The sequence below is a fragment of the Eurytemora carolleeae genome, unplaced genomic scaffold (genome assembly GCF_000591075.1).
Source record: "Eurytemora carolleeae unplaced genomic scaffold, Eaff_2.0 scaffold263, whole genome shotgun sequence".
NCBI classification, from domain to species: Eukaryota; Metazoa; Arthropoda; class Copepoda; order Calanoida; family Temoridae; genus Eurytemora; species Eurytemora carolleeae.
In genome coordinates, this window is record NW_019396161.1 from 120,883 (window position 1) to 131,592 (window position 10,710).

Genomic DNA, 10,710 nt, shown 5'->3' on the forward strand with positions numbered 1-10,710 from the left:
CTTTAGAAAAATTGATGAAAAAACTCGACATTTTTTCTTTTTCAAACTTCATGCCTGACATTAAAGATACATATTTAAATTTATTACATTGAATAAGGAAAACTTGAAACTGTTAGATCATTTATGAATAAAAAATATTCAAAAAAGTTATAATTTTAGATAGTTCTAGTTCCAGCTTAAATCTAAAAATAAATAAGACATTAGATTTTTCATTATTTTAGTAATTATTTGCGTTTGTTATACAGAATAACTGTATAACATGCTCATGCTTATTGGAACACAGGGTGTTCCAATAAGCATGAGCATCAAGTGACAACTTTTAACCATTTTTCATAAACATAAATAGATTTTTGTACACAAAATTGCTTTTTTTACATTCACTATTTGCCATTGATTAACTATTGAATACTAATGACGTCGTTTAAATGCTCCCTCAACTATCATGTATATTGAAACATCATTGTGAAAGATTGACATTTAAAAGCTTTGTAACCTGGATAAAATTTTCTTTTATCCAATGTTTCATCATGCAACGTATGTATTCATGATTTTTAAATGAATAAAGAAATTCATTGTTTGAAAAAAAACGTTTAAAAAACTTTCAACAAACAAATTTGGAATTTTAATGTCTTTATTTTCCCTTAGCCTTCATCTTTTTCTTCTCTTTCATCTTTAACTTTACATCTCATCATGTTCAAACCAATCTTGGTCCTGAAATTAAAATTACATGTTTATTCATCACTAGCGAAATTTACACAACCTGTCAAAAAATAAAAATACATTTCTGCTTATGTTAAAAGAGTTGAGTGAAACCAACCTCTCTATCCAGGATTCCATCACCATCATCATCGTCATCTTCTACATCAGGAACTCCGTCATTGTCATCGTCAAAATCATCAACATGGTCCCTAACAACTATCTTTAGTAAAATCATCAAAATAATTTCTTCCACTTCTTAACCAATCCCATCTAATCATAAAAAAAAATATTTTCTACTTCCAAAAAACCTTACCTGAGACCATCTCCATCTGTATCTTTATTCAGATCCTGGCTGCTCAAAGAGAAACATATCCCAATCTTTAAATAAATCGATCAGAGGTCTTGTGGAGTATCATTAATCTTGAACCGTTGATCTCGATATCCTATGTGGACATTTATAAAGGAGTTGAGTCTTTCCACAAACATAATATCGTAGACCTTAGCTTTTTAAACTATTAACAGGGATTAGAAAATTTTACTAAGGCTCCAATCCTTTGTTGATAAACATGGGAATTCAGTGACGAATTCGATATCGTCTTTTTAAATAGTTCTTTGATTTAGTATAGTGATACCTACTGAGAAAGCTGTAATCTGTAAGAGTTTCGTCTGCTATGTTCACATTTTGTTTGTTTATGTTTTGACTGCATACGGTTGTACTTAGAAAAACAAGATAATTGCAGTTTACGAACAGAGTAAACTTGTCAGTCTTCACTGTTCATCTTGCGGAGACATTAAAGACACATCTTTACAGTCTTTTACCGTTTTCATGAAATAAACTCTAGCAGACATAATAATATTATGGCTTTTGAAATTAGGTATTACAATGCTAATTCATAACAAAAACGATATCCAATTCGTCACTGAATTCCCATGTTTTGTGGGACACCCTGTATAAGCTTCTTGTTGAGTAAATGCTAACCATGAATGTAAAGAATACGAATCAAATAGGATCTGTTCCTTATAAAAGCTGTAGATAGAATCTACATTAGTTATTTAGGTTTCTAGGTAAACCCTTTTAAAGATTACATTTTCTTTCCATTTTCATGAATAGGGACAAATATTTTTTTTATTTACAAGAAAAAATCTAAATTGCTACAGTGTAAACAGAAAACTCTTAATTGAAAAGACGACTTCAAATCTCTAAAATTGAGTAGTTAAGCAGTGTCAACCATAGATAAATAAATAAACATAGATAGCTTATGTACGCAAAATCACCACGAATTGTACAGTCCGCGAACTCATACTTCTAGGGGTCAAAGTGTACTTCAATGATAAGCGGGGTGGTTTGGTGTTTTAATGGATTTCATAATAGAGTGTAAAATAACTCTGGGAATGGAACTATTTGAACAACAATATTTCACTGAGCAATATATCATATTGACGAGAACTGAAGAAGGACATGAGAAGGACTAAACTAACTTAAATTTCTCTCTACAGAACTCATGTACACCAAAAGTACTCAATGACATAAGAACACCCAATGTTCACAACCGACTTAGTTAATCTATATAATAGGAATATCTTTAAAACATCTCTGTACATTTATGTCTTTCAAGATGAAAAATGTCGTCTTATGCGCAATCTATCTTTATCTATGGTGCCAACAGACAAACTCCCTTTACTGTAAAGGAAAAATGAAAGGAGGTATAGGATAAAACCTGAGAATCTCAGGCGTTGAACGATACCTATAAGACTTCTATCTGATGTTCCTGTCTCGAGAAGTTGATATGAAACTGTATCAATTTAAACTAAAGTTCATATATGTGCAATTTTGTATAAAAGGTGTAAAACAGATCATATTCAACAAATACGAACCAATCTGAAAACGACGTTATCCCACAGGAGTCTGGGAATCTCAGGTTTGCTCATTTTAAAATTTTTTATTTGCATTTTGCATTTTTGATAGATATATTTGATAATATTATTACATATAGTCCGTATAGTCCGTATTACGTCACCAGAACTTTAGCCAAGGGCAGTGCAGTATACTGGTCACGTGATTTCCGTCTGTATCACGTGACAATGAACTAGGATTTATCCAGGTACAGCTCAGTTTCACTTAGCTATCAATGTTTAAACCAGAATACAATCTCGTTAGCTATTGATATCAATCAGAAACCAGATCTGTCTTAATCAGGACACAATCCACACAGTTACAATCCCTTAAACTATCAATTCCACTATACTGGACGCGATCTTGTTTGCTATATGTCAACCAGACAATAGCGATCCGTCTTAATCAGGACACGATCCACATGGTTACATTACAATCCCTTAAACTATCAACTCCACTATACTGGACGCGATCTTGTTTGCTATGTCAACCGGACAATAGTGATCTATAAACCAAGCCAGAATACAAAGGCAACGATCTTAGCTATGTCAACTGGACACATGCAAACCTTAGATTTGATATATCAAATAAATATATTGTTAGAACTGACGAGGGTTAACCCAGACCGAAATATATTTTTTAATCATTTTTACAATATCATACCAATACAGGGTATTTAGTGAAACATACCAAGCCTAATATCTATAATTTATAAAAACATAATGATATATTTACTTACTAAAAGTAGCAGGAAAAAAACAAGGCATAAAGCCTTATTTCTCCCCATCCTGTCTGCCTGACTTTGTATCACTGCCTGAATATAAGTTGGCATGCTTCACGCTGTCATGACGTCAACTTTGCCTAGTAAGCATATTCATAAAATTTAGAAATGTTGAAAACTATCTGATAAATCTCATTATTTTTATGTCTTCCTTTTTAATTGGGTCCGAATAACCCATTAATCAGATCAGGGTTTCCCACGAAATATTGTTTCGAACCATGAATTGCATCTCTTATAATAAACAGTATTTTAGTATAAATATTTAAGAATAAATGGATTAATAAATAAGTGTGCACTTGGCCGATTGACTTAATCACATAGTGGCGTAAATTTAAGACAGGGTCGACTCTTCAGTGTCCCAATGCCTTGTCTTCATTTTTAACATTACTAACTTACCTAAACTTTTTTGTAGCCCTAGACATGTAAATTTAAGAGCTATAAAGCATTTTTAGCTTTAGTTTTTAAGAAGTAATAGAGATAATTATCATGAATTTTTGTGTACGAGCTTACAAACTTCAGTGTGTGATAGACCTGTACTTGTACACCTATACAGTAGTGTAATAGACCTGTACTTGTACACCTATACATTAGTGTAATAGACCTGTACTTGTACACCTATACAGTAGTGTAATATACCTGTACTTGTACACCTATACAGTAGTGTATAATAGACCTGTACTTGTACACCTATACAGTACAACATCTGTTGATATATGATCCTCATATATCAATAGACAACAATCATTTATTTATATTTTTTTCTCTGACCACGCGCATATTGAAGCAACATTGAAAACACAATTGAGAAAGGGATTGTTCACTTTTCAAAATCAAAATACCAACTCCACTCCGCGATCAGAATGGTCTAAATTCGAATTGAATTGAATTTTTTTTCAATTCTTAAAAATTTGAAAAATTCTTGATTTATTAATTTGAGATTTAAGTTACCTTGCATTTAGATTAGACAATGTAGGAAAGTATAACCTCTAAATATCAGCAAATCAAAATGGTCTAAATCCAGGCTGCATATAAAAAAATTTAGTTAACGCTCTTTAAGATGCTACTAAATCTATTCTAATTACCACTTTAACATAAATATGAAAAGGTTCACCTTTGGAAATGCACACCAAATTTACAAGAATTGTATTTTCTTTTTTCAAATTTCTTACAGATTGTTCAATTAAATGCTTTACACAATATCAAGAATTGAGAAATTTCGAGATTTTTCTCATGGAGCGGAGGTAATGCGGCAAAATACCGCGTGTGCGCACGGTTGCTCTACGAGGCCGACATGAAGGGAAGGTCCGAACTACAGCGCGGCAAATTCCGCGTGGGAGATTTGTTTACTCCGAAAGAGAAGAAGGAGATTGGTACATAACCGGACTCCGTCACTAATTTTCACCATTCTGCTCAAGGCCTTAGCTTTTGTTGGTTCAAGGATCAGTATCTCTAAAACGGGAAATTCCAAAATGTCTGTAATGTCCAAGAGATTTAATTCTACTTGAAGTTAATTTATCATTAAAGTTGCTTTTTCGTTTTCTTCTAAATTGTTTGCCCCTGTAGGGAATGACTATACAGGCGAAACGAAAAGAGGTAGAAAGGGTAAAAAAGCTGTAAATAATATATTTTTGGCCTCAACAAAATTTGGTTCTATAAGTAATAAAATTAAATAAGACCCCCCCTCCCCCCCCCCCTTCAGTTGAACCGTTGAAAATAAAGTTCATGATATCTATTGATTTTACCAAGCTAAAAGCTATTGAAACCTGTTTATTTTTATAAGTAGAAAAGTTGCATTGCATGTCGCGTGGTTTATAAACGCAGAATACTTGATGTAAAATTCTTCCAAAAGGTTTAGAATTTAAAATTTCAAGGTCATCAAATAACATTTCAGAATTTTTAATCACAACCTATAAATTGAAGAAAAAAAATATTTTTTATACTAAATCTCACACCGACATGAAAATCCTAAATAATTCTTTTTTACAAAAAAAATTTACATTTTTTGTGTCTTTCTCAAAGATGAAGAAACTTAATCAAGTTACTTTTTTTATTAACTCAAGGTTTTAAAATTATATAAAAAATACTAGAAGAAATTTTCTTTATTACATAAAACTTATTTTATGTTTCGATTTTAATTTCAGTTTTTTACTTTGTAGAAAAATAATGTCCCAAATATCTAAATCAAGTCTACCTATTGTTCTCCTAATCTCACTCTCAACAGTTCTAGGTTAGTTACTTCAAATCAGAGAGAATATAATATTTACTGATTTACCAGGAGTAGTGTTAGGTTTGTTACTTCAAATCAGAGAGAATATCATATTTACTGATTTACCAGGAGTAGTGTTAGGTTAAATACTTCAAATCAGAGAGCATTTAATATTTACTGATTTAACAGGAGTACTTCTATGTTACTTACTTCAAATCAGAGAGCATTTAATATTTACTGATTTACCAGGAGTACTTCTAGGTTACTTACTTCAAATCAGAGAGCATAAAATATTTACTGAGTTATCAGGACTAGCTCTAGAGTAGTTACTTTAAATCAGAGAGCATAAAACAGTTACGAAGTTAGAAGGAGTAGACTTTATAAAATCTAGAGGTGGAGTTTGTGTTTAATTTATAAAATAAATCAATCAAGCAAAAAGAGCTCATATACTTATTTATTTTACATTGAGAGTAGAAACTCTTTCAACGTTTAGTTAACAAGAATTAAACAGTAATTTATTAATAAATATTCGGTAAAAATGTTTTGTAAGAAGTTCCCTAGAACATAAATCATAAGTTGTTTTTAAAATTTCTTAAGTACGCGCTGACATATTCCTAGAAAATATACAATATGGTTATTTAATGGAATCTTAAAAAATGCTTTTATGCTTGCTTGCTTATTTCAAGCTGAATGTTACGAATCTATAAACTTAAATTAAGATTTCGAATATTCTTAAAACACAAACACTTTCATAAAAAAAGATGAAAGTGTAGTTGAAAAAAATAATAATATTTCCAGACTTAAAAACAACTTTTGCTTCAAAAGTTTTAAAACACATCTAAAGGAAAACTTAAATAGAAAAAGTTTGAACTACATAGAATTGTTTAAGAAAGAATAATTGAATATTGTCGATCTATTTTTGGACATTTTTGGACATCTATATTCAGCAGAACTACATCGCATATCAGGTCCAATCGGGGTGATTACTAGTATAAGCTGTGAATATTTCCAAAATGTTACATCTCTAAAAGTAAACTAATTATATTTAGGTAAGCCGAACAGAAACCAGTACAAGATGGTTCCAGGCTATGAGGATCCTGAAGTACAAAACTTGATCGATTTGTCCGCTATCTATAATATTCCTATGTTAGGTACATGTACAGTTAATGTATACGAAAATAAATATTTAAAAAAAAACTTTAAAAATCTTCGCCACAAACTCAAATTTTCTTTACCTTTGCAACCTGATGTTATATATTTTAAACTAAAACTATTTGATCTCTAGCAAAATTCAAAGTTTATCATATCAAAGTGCCGATATATAGCAAGACACTAGAATTTGTGGCGAATTTTCAGTTCCTTAAAAAAGAATGAATTTATTTTCCACAAAATACTTTTTTCGAAAACAATGAATTAGTTTTACGTTTTGAGGAACTTTATTTTTTCTTTAAATAACAGAAAATTTTGCATATATACAGTTGTAAATGAGTAGCTAATCCTATCCACCTTGTAGTCAACCACCNATCAATTCCATTGTAGTCGAACTCTCCGAACTACTTTTTTGTAGTTGATCTCTCTAAACTCTTTTTCTTTGTATTCAATCTCTATTAACTCTATTTTAATTTAGTTGACCTTTCTGAACACTATTTTATTGTATTTGAACTCTCTGAACTCTACTTTGTTGTAGTTGACCTTTCTGAACACTATTTTATTGTATTTGACCTCTCTGAACTCTATTTTTATTGCAGTTGACCTCTCTGAACTTTATTTTATTTTTGGGGACCTTTATGAACTCTATCTTATTGTAGTTGACCTCTCTGAACTCTATTTTATTGTTGAGGACCTCTCTGAACTCTATTTAACTGTATGTTGACCTCTCTGAACTCTATTTTATTGTAGTTGACCTCTCTGAACTCCATTTTATTCTTGTTGACCCCTCTGAACTCTATTTTATTGCAGTTGACCTCTCTGAACTTTATTTTATTGTTGTGGACCTTTATGAACTCTATCTTATTGTAGTTGACCTCTCTGAACTCTATTTTATATGTATATAATCTATTTTATTTTAGTTGACCTCTCTGAAGCTCAAGATCTTGGGTTCGAGGCTGAATATCCTCGAGGCTTGAAATCCAGGTAGATATGTCTAAATTTCAAGGCACTTAGCACCTTTCCTGCTTGGACTATTTTTTACCTTTGACCTTGTATTTTTCAAATTATGAAGAAAAGGTTATAATTGAGGTAAGCTTTACTGTACTGTACTTCACTGTACTGTACTGTACTACTAATTTCAAATTGAATTAAAATTTAAGTTTTTATTGAGAATATTTTGAAAGAAAAAAAGTGCATTTAGACAAGACAACAGATTTACCTGAAATTCACTGCGCCTGCAACAAAGCAATTAACTTTCAAATGACAAAAATTTAAGAAATGTATCTAAATTTGCTTCAGAAAAAAAGAAAAAAATCTCTATAAAATTATTTCAGCGAGTTCATAAGACTGCGCCGAGTGCCTGGCTCTGAATTCCTGGGTAAACGGTCTGCACCTCCCTCACCACCAACAAACAGTAATACTTTTTCAACTAGACGAAGGGAAATTATAATTAGCATAACTACGACAGGATCTTTTGATGAAGTTTTCCAAACTTAAACAAAAACATGAACTTTATTTTAATTTTAAATTTTGTATTACAATACTAACTAATTTCTTGAGGTTTTCCTGATAGGAGGTATTCCATCACAAATAAAAGAATGATTTTATGTTAATTTTGATTTTATAAACATTATGGGGTATCATAGGTTCCTTAGTTTTTTTTTTAATGATTATCATGATTGTGCAAATCTTTACTAAGGAGAGAAATCGATTTTTAAATCCGTTTTTAAGCAATTAGGGTTCTTTTAGAGCGAACAGTTTTGAAATATGTTAAATTTTTAGATTTTAGTGGAATATGTACAAAAGGGAAAAACACAATGTCCAATTGTGAATTATCTTTATTTAATTATTTGTAAGCTAACGTTCTATGTTTAGGCTATCTTGAGAGAATAAGAGAGAACAGACTTGCGAAAGAGCAATGGAGGATGCAGAAGCGCGTTCCCGGGTCAGAGTTTCTTGGTTGAATTCACAAGAACGAAGACGATCTAGATTCACGGATCAGATCAGCTGTATCCATCTTGCCATGGATCAGCTCAATTCAAAGTAAATCCCAATGGCTGAACTGAACTACTTAACACAATTTTTATCTGTATTAAAGTGTACAATGTGAACATATTATAACAACTGGAGGTGGGCAAGGGGGGAGATCATTTTGTTTCTTAACTTATTTAAAACTTTATCTAATTAAAAAAGAGCAGTTTTGTAGAGAAACAATTATTAATATAATTCTGAACTGTTTATTATTTTTTCATGTTTTAAGTAATTTTATTAGCTAGAATCTGCTTTGGTCTACTCAATAACCTTTAATTAGTATTGTTTTCATACAACTCGAAATTCCAGCCCCAGTTAAAACAAAAACTGTAATGTAACAATGTATTTGTGACAGAGGAACAAATTAAATATTGAACACATAACACAGACAAATCCTCAAATATCAAAGATCAGCAAAATTTACATTATTTACTTTTAATCAAGATTCTACTTTTTTACACAGAATTCAAACTTAAATTCGAATAACTATGTGTCTAAATTACCAAGTCCTGAATGTGAATATATTCTAATGAAATACATATTGTTCGTTGTTAACTGTTTACTAAACCGTTCTGTACATAAATATGAAAAATAAACCCAATCATGAATTCTCAGAATAATATCCAGCCTCTCTTAATAAATTCAATTGTATTTAAAAAAATAATAAAATTGATAATATCGATAAAAAGGCAAGAGCAAATAGAAAAGAAAGATAACAGGGATAAAAGCAAACTGGAAAGAGGAGACGGCGAAAAGTCGATCTAAGCTTTAAACCATAGATTAATTTAGATAAAAGATAGGACACTAGATGTCGTCTTTTCAAGATTCAAGGGGCTTTCGTTCACAATAACCCTAAGGCAGAAGCCCAAAGGAGTTACAAGCAGTCGGCGTAGAATAGTCTCTCTCTGTGTAGAAGTACAAGACAGATAGAACGAACGAAAGAAAACCCCCTTAATCTTGAAAAGACGACATCTAGTGTCCTATATGTTATTTTCATTACTCTATGCTTTCATATTTACATATTTTTACTCAACTACAAATCACGAGATAACACAAATAAAAATCACAACTTACTATGCAATCCCGCCATTTCCAATCAGTAGTTTGAACCCGCCTAACCAGAGAAGGTCGTTTTAATTGGTTGGCCCACTGCACTATAAACGAATGAGAATTGTAAGAGATAAATACATGGGTGTACACTGTACAGTGTACATTTTAAACAAAATAATGATGAAAAATCTGGAAAAAGGTAAGAGGGAGGTGAGGGAGTATAAGGAAAAGGGAGGGTACTCAGCGGAAGGGTTGGAACAGACGGTGACATAAGTTATTAATATCATATTTATGAACTACAGGGTGGAGAAGATGATAAAGACTAAGTTTATTCACATGATACAGTTTTTTTTACAGATATAAATTGCATAACTAATTGAATAGATCTTGGCGACTTTTTTTTAACGATTTTGCAGATTTAGTTTCTTTAAGCTCCAATTCAATCGTATTCCATATTTTTGGAAATATGGAGGGAAAACATTCTAGCGTTTTAAAGAGAACCCGTTCAAGTTTATATGAATATTTTGTTCTATTTGGTTCAACTAAAGAATGAAGCATATCATGGAAGTAAGTTGGAAGGTTTTCATAAAAAGATAGAACACCTAGTTTATATGTATCATCAAGATTTAGAAGTTCTAATCTGAAAAATATTGGATCTGAATGTGTCTTAAATGAACTATTATTTACTGCTCTAATTGCCCTTTTTTTTGCAAAGCTTTGACTTTATGTAGTTTAGCATTTTTTACGACCCCCTCCCCATTTTATAATTCCATACTCAATATGTGGCCTTACAAGTGCATTATAATCTAGAAGTCGAATGTTTAATGGTATAAAGTTTTTAATCTTAAAATTGAGCTAACAATCTTATTTGAAACATGCTCAATTTTCAATTTTCAGTCC

General features: G+C 31.2%; 2 protein-coding genes across 2 annotated transcripts; one reads left to right on the forward strand and one right to left on the reverse strand.

Moving 5' to 3' along the window:
• Nucleotides 1-60: 60 nt before the first annotated feature.
• On the reverse strand, nucleotides 61-3,450 carry LOC111696839 (trigger factor). The gene is made up of 5 exons (XM_023466587.1): nucleotides 3,333-3,450; nucleotides 1,013-1,077; nucleotides 818-908; nucleotides 641-711; nucleotides 61-182 (listed from the first exon to the last, which is right to left on the reverse strand). Exons 1-4 carry the CDS (start codon nucleotides 3,423-3,425, stop codon nucleotides 679-681), a joined length of 282 nt encoding a protein of 93 aa, XP_023322355.1. The 5' UTR covers nucleotides 3,426-3,450; the 3' UTR covers nucleotides 61-182; nucleotides 641-678.
• A 2,069-nt stretch (nucleotides 3,451-5,519) lies between these two features.
• On the forward strand, nucleotides 5,520-9,377 carry LOC111696838 (uncharacterized). The gene is made up of 5 exons (XM_023466586.1): nucleotides 5,520-5,601; nucleotides 6,630-6,731; nucleotides 7,650-7,713; nucleotides 8,064-8,143; nucleotides 8,605-9,377. Exons 1-5 carry the CDS (start codon nucleotides 5,538-5,540, stop codon nucleotides 8,691-8,693), a joined length of 399 nt encoding a protein of 132 aa, XP_023322354.1. The 5' UTR covers nucleotides 5,520-5,537; the 3' UTR covers nucleotides 8,694-9,377.
• The last annotated feature ends 1,333 nt before the right edge of the window (nucleotides 9,378-10,710 follow it).